Source organism: Carassius auratus, chromosome 33, assembly GCF_003368295.1.
Source record: "Carassius auratus strain Wakin chromosome 33, ASM336829v1, whole genome shotgun sequence".
NCBI classification, from domain to species: domain Eukaryota; kingdom Metazoa; phylum Chordata; class Actinopteri; order Cypriniformes; family Cyprinidae; genus Carassius; species Carassius auratus.
In genome coordinates, this window is record NC_039275.1 from 3,776,953 (window position 1) to 3,793,946 (window position 16,994).

The 16,994-nt window shown below is 33.6% G+C and overlaps 2 protein-coding genes across 4 annotated transcripts in view; one reads left to right on the forward strand and one right to left on the reverse strand.

The window, feature by feature from the left end:
- On the forward strand, positions 1-6,182 carry LOC113052777 (uncharacterized). Its single transcript, XM_026217215.1, has 8 exons — positions 1-147; positions 2,025-2,123; positions 2,330-2,464; positions 2,637-2,678; positions 4,223-4,345; positions 4,574-4,654; positions 4,775-4,845; positions 5,202-6,182. The coding sequence occupies exons 1-8, from the start codon at positions 87-89 to the stop codon at positions 5,289-5,291; spliced, it is 702 nt and encodes a 233-aa protein (XP_026073000.1). The 5' UTR covers positions 1-86; the 3' UTR covers positions 5,292-6,182.
- The window catches only part of LOC113052774 (tissue-type plasminogen activator), a 24,372-nt gene continuing 13,171 nt past the window's right edge, over positions 5,794-16,994 (reverse strand). For all 3 annotated transcript variants that reach the window (XM_026217210.1, XM_026217211.1, XM_026217209.1), the window contains exons 4-15: positions 16,373-16,507; positions 15,828-15,938; positions 13,357-13,531; positions 13,054-13,145; positions 12,802-12,976; positions 11,825-11,910; positions 10,677-10,739; positions 10,381-10,588; positions 9,538-9,674; positions 8,494-8,634; positions 6,884-7,032; positions 5,794-6,798 (exon numbers count right to left, since the gene is read on the reverse strand). In XM_026217210.1, coding sequence (XP_026072995.1) covers positions 6,637-6,798; positions 6,884-7,032; positions 8,494-8,634; positions 9,538-9,674; positions 10,381-10,588; positions 10,677-10,739; positions 11,825-11,910; positions 12,802-12,976; positions 13,054-13,145; positions 13,357-13,531; positions 15,828-15,938; positions 16,373-16,507 — 1,634 coding nt within the window. In that variant the 3' untranslated portion in view covers positions 5,794-6,636. The remainder of the gene's footprint in view (positions 6,799-6,883; positions 7,033-8,493; positions 8,635-9,537; positions 9,675-10,380; positions 10,589-10,676; positions 10,740-11,824; positions 11,911-12,801; positions 12,977-13,053; positions 13,146-13,356; positions 13,532-15,827; positions 15,939-16,372; positions 16,508-16,994) is intronic.

Here is a 16,994-nt window from a genome sequence, read left to right on the forward strand (position 1 = left end):
ACACATGAAGGGTTAAAAGGAAACGATCGGAGGCAGCGATAACAACACAAGCTAGGGCTGAGTCTGACACACACTGAATCTGTAGGATGGCTCCTGCTGTTTTACTCATCGGCTGTCTGCTCGCTGCAATCAGCTGCTTGACCACAGGTAACATTCACATCAACTGCACTGTAATCTGTGTCAGATTTGAATTTAGTTTTAGTTTTCATTTACAGAATTAGTTCCACTGATTGGCTACGGATACTAGAACTACAACATCAATTGCCTCTTACCTACTAAAACACCAGCTAAACCAGCACTAACTACAACTAGAGCTGAGTACTGATACAGACGATTTCAGTTCACAAGCATACTGTGTATGTAATAACAAAATAGGTAATTGTAGCATTTTATAATCATAGCATTTTATATCATAAATCTTTCATAAATTCTCATTATTTATATATTGCATTTCTGATTTCATTTTTCTCTGAATTGTGAAAATAAAAATAAATTACTGTATTTATTTATTTATTTTTACTATGCGACTAGTCTTTTGTAGCCAGACCTTCAGACTGAAGGTCTAGAATGTATGGCAGCTTTGATTGGCCGAGGCCCACCCATGAGGGCGTTTGACTGACATGTCAAACAACCAATCACAGTTCGTTTTGTTCTTTGTTACATTCTGATGTGTGGAAATGTCACCAAAATAACAGATGGGTATGTAAAGATCTAGAACATATTTTAAAGATTCTATGCCACAAACTTATTTCGCATACTTTGGAAATCCAGTATTTAGTTGATCCTGATAAGTGCTCATCGTCACAGTTGTAAACACTAGGCTTTCTTCTTTCATGAATTGGTTTGGCGCCACGGTATCTTTTTTTCCAGGTGGAACGTTAAAAAACGCGACACACATGTCTCGCAGAAATCCTGTAGAATTCAACCAATCCATTGTCCCATTATGCATCAGACATTTAGCCAACGGTCCATGGGCATGACATCTGAGGCTGAGACTACTATATGACCAAAACAAGCTTCCATAGTATACAAACATTTGCATTATATTTAGCAATATACTAACAATATACTAATCTTTCCAGAAGTGTGGGCACTTGAATAAATGTACTAAGGCAAATCTAACGGTCTGTGACACAAGCTGCTTTTATTGCAGCCGAATGAACAATTACCAAATTTTTGTTCATTTTTGTTTATTTAATTCTATTGTATAACTTGTAGTACAGATAAAAAGATGTTCGATCTCCAGCTGAAGTGCCCATGAGCTCCATTAAAGGGCCTCCATCCCAGACCATTCCCACTGTATCCCAGACTCCATTTCCCATAATACCCTCTGCCCAGGAACTGATTGCATCAACACCTGTTTCCTATCAGTGGGACTATTAAAGCAACAAACAAACACACTCACATAAAAATTAAATTAAATTAAATAAAAAATTTACATAGGGAAGTCTAGTTTAACTGTTTGTTATTGAGTGTTTTCTATGAATACCTTGCATAGTTTGCCTTGTTTATACCTTGCTGTGCCTGTGTTTTGGACCATGGACTGTAATATTGTTTTTGTGATGGTTTGCTGCCTGCCCTGGTCATTGCCTGTTTTTGGATTACTCTTTGTCACATCTCAGATACTGTTGTTTGCTGCTGTTGGACCCTGCCTGTTTTGACCACAATCTGTATTAATAAAAGGTTGAATTTGGATCTACATTGTTATTGCCAGTCTATTACAATAACAGGAAAGCGATCTCATTGTCGAACATGATTAAACTAAACGTTTTGTTTGAATTATGTGATATCATTGACATAATTTAAAAGCTTATACTTTGCTTAATCAAAAGTATCATAAAACAACTATTTTCTTTTTCTTTTATTTTTTAGCGTTTATTGGATGCGAGGCATGATATAGTTAATTTTGTTTACTAATCTCATACTTAGGATTTAAAGTCATTAGAATCAAATCATTAGAAGCTTGCAATTATCCCTATACTCAGTTTATGTGTTGGCCACATGTTTGCTCTCTGATTTTCCAGAAGTGACTGGTCAAACTAGTTATGTTACCTCCACCCCTTTAACCACACGACCTGGAGTGACCAATGCAACAACCACAACTACCACTCAAGCTCCTCTCCGTAAGTGTTTCTTTCATGTATTTGTACAATAAATCACATTGTATTCATTGTCACATAATCCACAGGAAATCATTCTTATATGCTGATTTGCTGCTCAAGAAACATTTCTGATTATTATCTGTGATAAACTGTGATTTGATGAATATATATTTTCTGGTGTTTGTGATATATAGCATTTGTTCACTGTGGTGATCTTTTTCTGACAGATGGAAGTTGTGCGAGTCCTGATCTGTGCTGCTCTGGACAGAACAACAGCTGTCACCGCCTGAATTGTTTTTGTGATGTTGCTTGTCTGAGATTACGTGACTGCTGCCCTGATTTCAAACCCACCTGTCTCACAGGTATTTCCAGAAAGATTCAGAAATGACACAAGCTGTAGTATTCAGATTGTGTTTTACTCTGTATTACATTATTTTAATGTACTTTACTGTGATCAAGTGCTCTTTAAGAGAGATAAAGTACTGCAAATATACTAAGAAACGTATCAATCTTCACCTCTTTTCCCTTTTATAGTAAAAAACACCACAAACCCAAACAACACTTTGCCACTAACAGGTTTGTTTTAATCTTATTATTATATGTGAATTTGTATTATTATTTTAAGCTCTCTAGATATTTCAGTCTGCATTGGATCTCAAATGATGCATCCATGTCCTGATAACTGAAAATTCTGAAAACTCGGAATCATTACACATTTGGTCACTGACTCAATTTCCGGCAACATGACAATGTCCTCACTCTAACATTACTACTGGTATTCATGAACAACAGCAGATATTATTTTTTCTGACATATAGGGAGTAAATGTTTCACTGGAATGCAATATGGCAAGCCGTTTAACATTTAATCCTTAAAAACCACTACTTTTTTAGCTACTTATATCTATTTCATTAGGTACTAGTCATTATTATTTAGATACTAGTGCTTTATTAGCTACTAGTGCATATTCTTTAGGTATTGGTAACTTTTTAAAAGATACTAGTATTTATTCATTAGATGCTAGTTCTTATTATTACATACTATACATATTAATCAGATATTATTACTTTTTATTAGACACTAGTACTAGTTCATTAGTTACTATGTATTAGAAACTAGGACTTATTCATTAGACACTAGTACTTCTGTCAAAAGTGTTTTGTAATTATTCTGTTGTTGCTAGTAACATGTAAAAAAAATCCATTGATTTCTGTGGGGATCAGTCATTCAGATATCAACTTTCGTTTCTGACTATTATGTATTCCAATAGTGACAAGTCAAGATACGACTAGTTATTCATTAGGTACTAGTACTTATTTTGTAGATACTAGTACTTAATATTAGATAATAGTACTTAATCATTAGATACAAATACTTAATCATTAGATACTAGTATTTATTATAAGCCCCTAGTAATTATTCAGTAGATACTATTACTAGTACTTACTTTTTTAACTATACTCTACAGTGGCCATTCTAACTGGTCATAACATAAGATGAGTAAAAAAGCAGCTGTGACTCATGAGATAAGAATTGTTACTACTAACAATTACAAAAGAAACCAGTGTCTAATAAATAAGTACTTAGTAGTATGTTATGAAAAGTAACAATGTTTAATAAATAAGTGCCAGTCTCTAATCTACACTCACTAGCAATATTTTAAAATATATTAGTCATTACTGAAATACATACTAGTCAGTACTGAATAGTTGATATCTGAATGACAGATACAGTTCTGAAATAGTTACTAGTCACTAATGAAAAAAGTACTAGTCTCTAATAAATATAAACATGAGTCTAGTGAATTAGTATTTTTTTAAGTTACAAGTACATGAATAAACACTAGGTGCTAAAAAATAATAGCAGTAGTGTCTAATATAAATAAGTATTAGTACCTAAAGTAAATAATAGTAGCTAAAAAAACGTACTAGGGCAAAATAGATACTAGGGCATTTTAAGAATTCAACGTTAAAACGGCTTGCCATACTAGAAATATTTAGCAATTGAGACAGTTCTTAAAAAGTGCACTGACTACTGAGCTTAGGAGCTGATTGAGATGCAACCTAACTGTTTTGAGGATGGATTCAACATCTAATGTGTTATCTGCACTGCTCCTATAGGAACATGTTCGCATCCGACTCTGTGCTGCAATGGCACAGACTACAACTGTTTCAGAGGATGTTTCTGTGATGAGTCCTGCAAAATGCTCAACGACTGCTGTCCCGACTACAACAGCACCTGCAGTAAGAACACATACAGTATATGCAGATATAAAGACGTTGAATTGAATCGAAAGCTCTCTGTGGGCTTAAGAATGTTAACACAGTGAGATGATTGTGTTTAGTTAGAATCCTGTCCTTGATACACTGCAGTCAGAATCACTGTAATCAATTTTGTATTTGTTGTCAGATGATTCCGGGATGAAGTCCTCTCAGATAAAACATGCAATGCATCTGTGACTTTCTCTATAGGTTTCAATAGCACAACTACAGCTCCACCCTTCAACTCCACTACAACTCCCCATCATATCTCCACTGCAGCTCCACCCAAAGGTAATTAGTAGTAGTACACATTGTGTAGGTCAAGTTTTACCACCACTGTTGCAAGTGAAGGACAGTGAAACCTGAAATAATTATGTGATTTGTTTTGTTATTTTGCATGTTTTCTAACAGCACTCACTGTTCAGGAGGTGAAGGTGAAGATGTTTTTGCCTGAAGAAGAGCATCACGCTGCACTGCTTCAAGTAAGGAGAGCGTTTCTGACTGTTTGACTGCGTCCAGGTCACATACTTGATAATGTACCTAAAATATACTTAGCTGTAGGTATGTACTGTAAAACAAAGTATATCAGTGCTTGGAAAAACTATAAAACAAATCACTAGCATCAAACCTCACAGTCATTGTACTCTTTCATTGTAGACGTCACAAAAAGTGATTCTTTTGGCTGAAATAATTTTTTTTAGGGTATCTATTCTGTGCCTGATCAGAAATCCTAGATGACTGATTCCTGTTCTGAACCATAAAAGTAAATCTTATGAATTGGTACACAGCGTTAATATGCTATTTTCTCACTTCCTGTCATCTTTTTTTCCCCACTCAGGTTGGCACTGTGCTGGAGAAGTTGTTAAAAGAGAATAATACTGACATCTACTCTTTCAAAGTTACGAAAATTAAACGGGTATCTCCATAGGATTGATTCAGAAGTCAGAGAGAGGAACAGACGTGAATAAGTGCGCACCGCTACTGAACTTTTACTATATTAAATTATATTTGTTGTGTACGTGTTTCTGTGTATGTGTGAATCAAACTATGAAAAGAATGTGTTAGGAAACTACTCGTGTTACTCTTGTACCTCCTTCAACTGTGTGGAAGGGAATCTGCTGCTGTTTAAACATTGTTTTCATTTCTCTGTTTTTGAGATTTGTGTACAATGATCGCAGTGAAATTATGAGGAAGAGCTCTTATGAAACACATTATGAAACAAAAAGACAATCTTATTTTAGACCAGACTGCTTCCTCGGGACCAGGCACCAGTGTGAACCGGCTTTATAAAATAAAGTCGTCACTCGATTTTTAATCGCGTACGGTTTCAATTAGTTCTGACTTTTTAGGACATTCTCCCAGACTTAAGCATGTTTTCATTTAAGGAAATAAACACAAGGAAATACGTTTTTGCTGCAAGACTCCTGAAATCTCTCAAATGACTTTTATTTTGTAATTCAGTGTGAATTCACAAAACACTCGCTGGAAAAAAATATAATTAAATCTGAAGTATTTTTCATACAGAAGACAAACAACACTTTCCATTTCACAATTTATAAAAAGTCATGCGAAAATAATATACAAGCATTTACTGTATAAAAACAATAATTTAGCACTTGCTTATCCTGTATATAAAATTTTATAAAATATGTTAAATATTATCTAACTATGCATCGCAACAAATAAATCCCGTAATAATATTAGATCTGCGTTGCTAACGAAATTTCGCAGTCGAACAAGTCGTATTAAATACAGACAAATGAATGTGTTTGGATCAACGCAGCACCAAAATAAATGTCCCTCTGTCCCAGCAGATGTTTAGTGTTAAAAATAACTATGATTTAACATCACAACAAGCATTAATAAGCATCACATAACATTCAAAAGTGCCATCTCACATCTTCACTATTAAAAAGCAAAGCAAACGTTTCTCTATTAACACTTTAAAACATGAAGTACTTTTAAAAGTTTTCCCTTGTGCACCCTTTCCCATGTTGAAGGGTGAAAATTGAAGGCCACGTTGTGTGTTGTAAATTAAAAACAGTCTTTGGATTCAGATTTCTTGTCCTGTGTGCAACATGATATACAATGACCGACTCACAGCATCAGTTTGCATTCCCACGTCTCCTCCTCAAATGCCACTCAAACCCTCAGCAGGTCAAATGTAGAGTCCAGTAGGCGTGAAGATCGGCGAATACGAGGCGTTTTCCTCACCACCTTATTTTCGTACCCAACAGTGGCTGTGTTTTGTGTGAGTGATGTATGTTCGCGTCTCAGTTCGCTCTCATCTTGCTGGAGATCCAGTTTGTGAAGTTTGTGACACGTGTGTAAACGCCCGGCGTGTCTTTCTTCCCGCAGCCGTCCCCCCAGCTGATCAAACCCATCAGAGTCATCCTGCCATTATTAGGACACACCAGAGGACCGCCGGAATCCCCCTGAAGAACGAGCAGGAGAAACCGATCACTAAAGAAGCAGAAACCCCTCATGTAATGCAAGCAGAAAGGCTGGATGTGTGGTTACCTTGCAGGCGTCGTCCAGGCCGCGCGTGTCTCCAGCGCACAGCATGTTTGGGGTGACCAGACGGCCGGCCAGTTTCTCTGAGACACACCGTTCCTGCGGCCACAAGCGCACACGACCGCGCTTAATTCGCTCCGAGTAAAACGGAGAAACTGAGAGAGAGAGACGATGAGAGAAGAAAGAGACAAATTATCATACAGTCCCTCAGTGACTTCAGGGGTTTTTGGGCTATCAAGAAGCACTGAAAAATAAAAAAAAACTTCTTAGTCATTTTTTTTTTTTCTTGTTTTTCAGTTATATCTAAAATATTTCAAGGTTAGGAAGCTGTACTTAATTGTCCCAGAGGGAATTTTTTCTCGTGCTCAAAAAACATTCACTGCATCACAACTCTTGAAAACTAAATAAAAAACAGACATTAGTCTTTGACTCACTTAAATATCTATATCATTATGCTGCACTGGCAAATTTTCCACTCATTATTATTTATAATTTTACTGCATTGGCAAGTATTCACTTATTTTAATTTTAATTTTTCTTTATTTTTACTGAACTTGCAGATGCTTTCACTTATTTTTTATTTCTTTACTGCACTGGCAGATGCTTTCAAATATTGTTATTATTATTATTATTATTATTATTTTATTTTTATATTTTTACAGCACTGGCAGATGCTTTCACAATTTTTTTTATTTTATTTTATTTATTTATTTTTTGCCCAGGCAGATGCTTTCAATTGTTTTTATTTTTTCATATAATATATTTTTTACTGCATTGGCAGATGCTTTCAATTATGTATTTTATTTTAAATTTTTTACTGCACTGGCAGATTCTTTCAATTATGTATTTTATTTTAAATTTTTTACTGCACTGGCAGATTCTTTCAATTATGTATTTTATGTATTTTATTTTAAAAAAGAATTTACTGCACTGGCAGATTCTTTCAATTATGTATTTTATTTTAAAAAAGAATTTACTGCACTGGCAGATGCTTTCAATTATGTATTTTATTTTAAATTTTTTACTGCACTGGCAGATTCTTTCAATTATGTATTTTATTTTTATTTTATTTTTACTGCATTGGCAGATGCTTTCAATTATGTATTTTATTTTTATTTTATTTTTACTGCATTGGCAGATGCTTTCAATTATGTATTTTATTTTTATTTTATTTTTACTGCACTGGCAGATGTTTTCACTTATTTTTATTATATTTTATGTTTTACTCCACTGGCAGATGCTTTCACTTATGTATTTTATTTTTTATTTTTCTTACTGCACCGGCAGATGCTTTTAATTATTTTATTTTATTTTTACTGCACTGGCAGATGCTTAGATTTTTTTTAGATATATAATAAAATACGTTTACTCCACTGGCAGATGCTTTTACACTTATTTCATTTTTTATTTGTATTTTTTTACTGAACTGGCAGATGCTTTCACTTATTTCATTTTTATACATTCATACTAAAAACAGTTAACGAAAACAAGTATGAATTTCCTTTGCAGTTTTCCATCTGAAATAAATTCTCTGAAGGATTTTCTAAAAATTCTAATTTAAAGTGTATTAATATTTTTTTTTCAGCGAGTTATGTATGTATGATAATGAATCTTACACTCTTCCTCTTTTCCGTAGCCAGAGATCTCACACTCTGTCCAGTCCGGTAAAGCCAGGTGTGGTTCTGGTAAACACGCAGGCAGAACTTCTGGAGAGTGAATGGCACAGATACCGGACTCGCTCTTCAACTTGAGCAGAGCTGAAGACATGAGGAACACGGCAGGAAATCACTTACAACTCAAGTGGCATTTAAAACCTCACAGATACTGAAATGATGATCAAGTCACATGCTAATATACTCTATTGGTATGAGCTACTTTTTCTTATATTCTACTGTTACAAATCATATCAAATTCCACATTTCATACTTCTTTCAGGATTAGGCAATAGATTGTTTTTATAAAGTCTGAATTTTAATGTTAAATCAATTTACACTACCATTCAAAAAAAACGGTCAGTAAGATTTTACTCAAATTACTTGTGGATTCATCAAGGACGCATTAAAGTGATTAAAAGTAACAGTAAAGACATTTATAACAGTACAGAATATTTCTGTTTCAAATAAGTGCTGTTCTTTCAAACATCAAAGAATCCTGAAAAATAAAATATATGATGGTTTTCACAAAAATATTGGGCAGCACAACTATTTCCAACATTGATGATCAAAAATCATCATTTTAGAATGATTTCTGAAGATCATGTGAACCTGAAGACTGGAGGAATGATGCAGTGAAAATACAGCTTTGATCGAAGAAATAAATTACATTTTACTATATATTCACATAGAAAACAGCTTTTTGAAATTGTAAAAATATTTCACAAAATTAAAATTTTTACTGTATTTTTGATCAAATAAATGCAGCCTCGATGAGCAGAAGAGACTTATTTCAAAATGTAAAAAAAAAAAAATCTTACTGACCTTAAACTTTCGAATGTATACAAAATATATCAAATGTGAAAACGTAATAACTGTGTCCACGACAGCAGCTGACTGTGAGTAGACGATCTTGATAATCTTGAGATCTGATGTGTGTGTGTAAGAGTCCAGAAAGGATTCTAGTGAAGTGTGTGTGATTCGTCAGTGACTGATCTGAAGACTCACCGATGTCATTGTCATACGTCTCGTCGTCGTACTGCTCATGAATCCAGTATTTCTCCACGTCAAAGATCTGCTCGCTGCTGGAGTTCTGGAGCCTGAAGGTTCGGCCCAGAACCACTCGAAGACGCTTCTCCTCAAACCTGAACACAGATTACAGAAGACAAAAATATTTCAGGAAACAAAATAAATCAGTACCTTCTCTAAATTTAAAAATATACACAATGGGTTGCATTAGCAAAACTTTAAAATAAAAATAAAAACTAATGCAATATCCATTACTTTTTAAATCAAATAATCTAAATGAAGTGAGTTTATGCTCAAAACCAGAACTAATTTATTTCAGTGGAATCTGAAAAATCAACAAAGGGAAGCTTTCATATACCCTACTGATATTATATTTGTCCATGTTTTAAGCATAAATAATTAAGCATATTTACATTGCAAGTTAATGCATCTTGATCTAAGGATGTTTAGATTTTTTTTAAATCGAAAAATACGGAGGAATATGCTCACCGTTTTTATTATTTTTTATTCCAGTTTTAGTTATATTAGTACATCGAAAGGCTACTCGCTGCAACAAAACGTTTTTAGATTTTATTTTGTCAGTTAACAATTATTTCAAGTAACAAAATAGTTTTTTTAATGGTTTTAATAGTAGTTTAGTTTTGTTAGCTATAAGAAGCCTGGTTTAAATAATGTACCTTGAATGTGCAATGCTTCACGCAGTGATAAACGATGGTTAACCGTATCTGATTGTGATCGGCAGATTGCATGCATGATTGTTTTTGATTCTTGACGTCATGGAGGAAACAAGACACACACACACACACACACACACACACACACCTCTCCTGGAAGCAGTGAGCGGCGGAGAGGATCCAGCATGAGTCGATGAGGACTCCTCCACACAGGAAGTTGTATGATTTGGCGCGTGGCAGATAGACGGTGATGGCGGCTTGCCACGGATGCTCTCGGATATCACTGACCTGTCCTCCACGAATCCTGAACATGGGCAGAGAGTTTGAAGGAGCTTCAGCGCGCTGCCCGCAGGATCCTGAGCACGAGAGACAACGATCACAGTCACAGAGACTCTTCGTTTTCTTTATGAAATATGAAAGTCTCGATGTCTTTCAGCGTCTCACCGTGATTGTTGGATGTTATCGGGGCTCGTGGTCCGAGTGTGGTGATCGATGGAGTTTTCCTCGCTGTGGAAGAAGACAAATGTGGTTAAAAAAGCACACACACAGTTTTAGAAAAAGAAATGTGTCAAGACCGATTTAAATGAAAAACCAAAACATGAGGCACACATTAAGTCCACATTACATTCACACAGTTATTTTAGAAACCCAGTTCAATCAAATACTATTAATAATAATGAAAAATAAAAATTAAAGCATGATAATAATACATTTTTATTTGATTTATCTATTTATTAAAAGTCAAAACAACAATAATAATAATAATAATACATTAGTTAAAGCAAGATAACAATAATTATTTCATTTTCTATTTGTTTAAATTTTGTGTTATTTGTTCACTAATTTATAATATTTAGTTAAAGCAATAATAACAATAAACATTATTATTATCATTATCATCATATAATATTTATTATTATTATTATTATTATTATTAACTAATTATAAAAATAATATAAATATATCACTGTTGTGAATTTCAATTCTACTTTAAAATAAAAAAAATGATTATAATAATTGTTTTTACAGTATATTTACAGTATTAATGTTTATGTCTTAAATTCTTCTCAAGCTTTGCACATACCAAACAAGGTTAGAATTGTTAACGAAAACCATAAACAAAAACATTTTCATTTCTTGAAATAAAAATAAACATTAACTGAAATAATAAATGAAAAATGTAACATTGTTTCAGCTAGTTGTCAAAGCAACATTCCTCGTTTTCATTTAGTTTAACTTGATGTACTAGAATAACTAAAACCGAAATAAAAACTAAAACTATCAACATATTTGATGAAAAGATAAAAACACACAATAAAATTAATGAAACATTACAATTAAAATACTAAATAGAATCGAATAGAATCTCTCTGATACCAAAGTAACACTAAATTCAAATCCTCATGGTTTTATTTCAGTGGAATACATGCGTAAAGCTATAAACTTTTTCATCAAAAGTAGTGGGAGTTATACGAATGAGAACACCTTGTGCGAGGAAATCTAACACTCCTCTAAGACTGAAGACTGAAGCACATCTCTGCTCATAGATCGGTGTTTAATATATTGATCAGGTGTCATCGCAACAGACTTACAGCACTTAGGGATGTCACACAGTTCCCAGGTCAGCTGAGACCCTTTATAGACGTGACACCAGGGGCCGAGGTCCCCGTCCGGGTTCCTGAGAGGGAAAACAGACAAAAGTTTGAGATGAAGTGTGCAGTCCTGGCTTCTGATGCTTTAGAAACACTGAGGATATGACTTCACAGTGTTTTTACCACACGTAAAGAATTTTAAAAGCTACTTCTGGGCATAACTGCTGTAACTTCTACACTCCAAAGTAGAACGCTAAAGAATTCCACAGAATTAGGATGTAACATATAAAAAAAATTGAGTGAATGCATAGCCTTTCACAACAGCAAGGCTACAGCAACAGCAATTGAAATTTCAACAAATATTTTCAATGTCGAACTGTCACTTTTGTGTCCAAAAGCATAAAATGTTAGTTCGAAAGAATGCAAATAAAGAGGATGGATTTTTGTGTAATAATATTTCGATTGTACATAAAGCAAGCTCTTTTTTACAAAGCCATAACAAAACATAACATGCAAGAAAAAATCAATTGTGTGCACGATTTACAAAATTTGTGCACATGATTACTATTGCATTCCGTCGATTTGCTAAATATTGTGCATGATTTAGCAAATCGAGGGAAGAAATTAGTAAATCATGCGCACAATTTATAAATCGAATGAACAAAATAGTAAATCGAGGGTCAAAGCAATAGTAATTGTGTGCACATTTTAGTACATTGAGGGAATTAATTAGTAAATCGTGCACAAAATTTAGCCTACTACTTTTTCTTGCATGTCATGTGCGGGGCTCTGTACTATTTACAAAAATGCACATTTTTTTTAAGTTGCTCCAAGTTTTGTGCCATTTAAAAATGAAGGAAAAATGTCCATCCTTAAAAGCAGATGAAAAAAGTGATGCCTTAAAAATCTCTCTCTCTCTCTCTCTCTCTCTCTCTCTCTCTCTCTCTCTATCTATATGTGTGTGTGTTTCGTTGTACCTGCAGAAGTTGTGGCTGCCGATGCCCATCTCTCTGGCGTCGGACCTCCAAGCGTTGTAGATCTTTCGAGACACTGCGGGTGAATCCCACGACAGACACTTCAGTCCGCTGCGTGAGACGGCTTTTGTCCCTCTGTAGGTCTGACCTGATCTGCGTCTGCACTCTAGATAGGGGTCTGAAACGACACCGCTCTAATTAGCACACACTATATGGATATGGATATCTATGTCTGTGTGTGCTGAGTGTTTGTACCGATTACGCAGGTCGGTAAAGAGCAGAACTCCCATGACACCTGAGCCTTTTTATAAACGTAACACCAAGGTTTATTGTCTCCATCTGGATTCCTGAGGAATAAAACACAACCCAAACATGATTATTAGTAATGTAATCACCGTCAACACAATGCAGCTCAATGCATGAAAGCAAACAGTATTTTTTTTTGGTTTAAAAGCATGGTGAAATCAATTTTTTCAATTGCATGGAAGAGCAATATGACATCAGTGTTTAATCTCATGCATTAATGAAGAAAGGCTGGAGGAGGAAGTGCATGTGCACCTGCAGTAGTTGTGATTTCCCAGTCCCAGTGTGTTTGCCTCTGGTCTCCCGGCAGTGAACTTCTTCCCTCGGAGTGAGCTGGAATTCCAGTTAATACACTCCAGTCCTGACACACTCGTGCTCCAGGCGCCACGGTAACCCGACCCCTGACCCCTGGAACATCGCTCAGCTGTATCTGAGAGAAGAACAAGAAAACATAACATCTAAATGGGCCTTATTGATGCTCATGTCATCAATTATTGCATGCTTTTGTTGAATGATTACACATGTATGAAGGCAAAAGTGAATCTCAATGAGCCACTAATCTTACTGAAAAGTGTATGTTTAAAGTAAATCTTTAGAAGGAAGTTACACTAGTTATACTTATTCTACTAACTGATAATACTAAAATAAGTTACACAAATTTTACTAGTAACTAATAACATAACAATCAGTAAGTCACAATGCTAGCAATTAATAAACAAATATAGTAAGCTATACTAGTTACACTAATTATACTAGCTATCGATACAAAAAAATTGCAAGCTATATTAGTTACATTAATTTTACCTCCAACTAATGACACTAAAAATATAAGGTTTTACTACTCATGTAATTTTACTGGTAATTAATGTACTAAAATGCTACTTATACTAGTCGCACTAAATTTATTAGCAAGTAATGACACTAAAAAAGTAAGTTATACTAACTACACTAGCAACTAATAATACTAAAAATTATAAGTTATATTAGTTACACAATTTATTAGCAATTAATAATGCTGAAAAGGTTAAACTACATATACTAATTATACTAGCAGCTAATAATACTACAAAATAGTAAGTTATACTAGTTATGCTACTTGTACCAGAAAATAATAATACTAACAAATAGTAAGCTATACTAATATACAAAAGGTAGTAAATTATTCTAATTATCTAGCAAGAACTACTACTAAAAACAATACATACTTAGCAACTAATACTACAAAAATAGTGCATAGTACTAGTTACGCAAATTTTACTAGGAACTAATGATACAAAAAATATAAATTTTTACTACTTATATCAACTAGTGATTCTAAAAAAGTAAGTTATACTAACTACACTAGCTACTAATAATACAAAAAAATATATGTTATATTAGTTGCACAATTTATTAGCAATTAATGATACTAAAAAGGTGGAACTAAATATACTAATTATAGTAGCAACTACTAATACTAACTAATAGTAAGTTATACTCAGTACATATCTAGCAACTAGTACTACAAAAATAGTACATAATACAAGTTATACAAATTTTACTAGGAACTAATGATACTAAAGATATTACGTTTTACTACAAATTTTACTTGCAAGTAATGTACTAAAAGACTAGTTATAATAGTCACACTAAATTTATTAGCAACTAATGATACTAAAAGTTATATTAGATATACTAATTATACTAGCAGATAATAATACTACAAAATAGTAAGTTATACTAGTTATACTACTTATACCAGCAAATAATAATACTAACAAAAAGTTATACTTTTATACTAAAAATAGTAAATTATACTAAATTTTCTGACAAGTACTACTACTAAAAACAATACATATCTAGCAACTAATACCACAAAACTAGTACATAGTACTAGTTATGCAGATTTTACTAGGAACTAATGATGCTGAATTTTTTTTTTACTTTTTACTACTTATGCTAATTTTGCTTGCAAGTAATGTACTAAAACACTAGTTATACTAGTCACACTAAATTTATTAGTAACTAATGATACTAAAAAAGTAAGTTATACTAGTTATACTAACTAGACTAGCAATTAATAATACTAAAAATTATAAGTTATTAGTTACACAATTTATTAGCAATTAATGATACTCAAAACGTTACGCTATATATACTAATCAGGCTAGCAACTAATAATAGTAATTAATAGTAAGTTATACTAATGTACTAAAAATAGTAAATTATACTACTTTTCTAGCAAGTACTACTAGTAAAAACAGTACATACCTAGCATATAATACTACAAAAATAGTACATAATACTAGTTACGCTAATTTTACTAGGAACTAATGATACTAAAAATATTACTTATGTTAATTTTACTGGCAAGTAATGTACTAAAATACTAGTTATACTAGTCACACTAAATTTATTAACAACTAATGATACTAAAAAGCAAGTTATACTAACTACACTAGCAACTAAAATGACTAAAAATGATGTTATATTAGTTGCACAATTTATTAGCAAGTAATGATGCTGAAAATGGCTAAACTAGATATACTAATTATAACTGCAATTAATAATACTACAAAATTGTAACTTATACTACTAATACTAGCAAATAATAATGCAAATTTTCTAGCAACTAATAATACACAGCAAAAATGAAATAACATAGAAGTAAAATTAGTATAACTAAAAAGCCTCTAAACAGTGATCACCAGCTGTATTTGCTGCAAGGTCAAATGTTGATGGCTTACTGATTTCACACTGTGTTCCTGTAAACCCGGGAGGACACTGGCAGATGAAGTCATCGGAGTAAACAGCTTCTTTACACGTCCCTCCATTATAACACTTAGACACGAAACATTCTGAAAAACAGAATAATAAACATCTGTGTCTATTGTGGACTATTTCTGAGTTCAATAAATAACATTTATTTGATTGCATAGAAATGCTATTCTAAGTGTGCTACGAACATTTGTGGTCTTTCCAAAATATACGCAATGAATTCGGTGTAAAGTGGTTTTGCATAATGATAACATCATTTTATATTTAGAAATATAACAAATTTTACAACATAAGGACCAATAAAATCACACATGTTTTTAATTCCAGTGATTTTTCTGTGACCGCAGGATGACAATATAGTTTGGATCTGCTTGAGCCAGTGACTCATGGGGAGGAGACGCTCAAATGTTAATGATTTGAATTAAAATTGGTGGAGCTGCATAAAAGTTGTGTTTTTCATCCAGCGGACACACACACACACACACACACAGTGGTAGAGTGTGTGATTACTCACTGGTCACTGGTATCTCATGACAGCGTACTCGTCCCCGTGTGGCGCAGCGGCAGAATTCAACTTTCTGATCCTTCCATCGCAGCCATGTTGCTCCAATGTCTCTGACCGCGGCCGAATTGGCATCCACACAAGTGTCTGACACACACAGACAAAAAATGGCACAGAAATTAAGACATCATGCTTGTGGTCGGGGATAGATGCAAATTAAATGACTCAAGCCTTCTTCTCCTCCTCCACATCAGACGAGGGAAGACAGAGAGGACAGAAAGGACAAAAATAATGAAATACAGAATTCAGAGCAGAAGACACAGTGTTGATGTGTTTGTCCTGAATGCAGTGTGTGAAATGTATGTGTTTCCTGTGTACATAGCGCCCCCTAACGGACAACAACATACTGAGGTAATTTTTGGTACAGCATACTAAAACATTACTATATTACTTTTAAAGTTACCATCTTGAAAACAGCTAGCTATTAGAGGAGCCATAATAGCATAACACAATATCATAGCCGTTTTAAATTTACTGTTAAGCTACTGAAACATTAGGTTAGTAGATTTACAGCCAAAACAAGCTACTGATGTTTCAAAGACTAATATAGACACAAAATCTAAATCTTAAAGAC

Bases quoted from the DNA above. Each gene is read 5' to 3' on its own strand.
- LOC113052777 (XM_026217215.1), top strand. From the start codon at position 87: ATGGCTCCTGCTGTTTTACTCATCGGCTGTCTGCTCGCTGCAATCAGC. The intron at 2,465-2,636 runs GTATTTCCAGAA...TCCCTTTTATAG, and splicing joins CAAACCCACCTGTCTCACAG to TAAAAAACACCACAAACCCA. The intron at 4,655-4,774 runs GTAATTAGTAGT...GTTTTCTAACAG, and splicing joins CACTGCAGCTCCACCCAAAG to CACTCACTGTTCAGGAGGTG.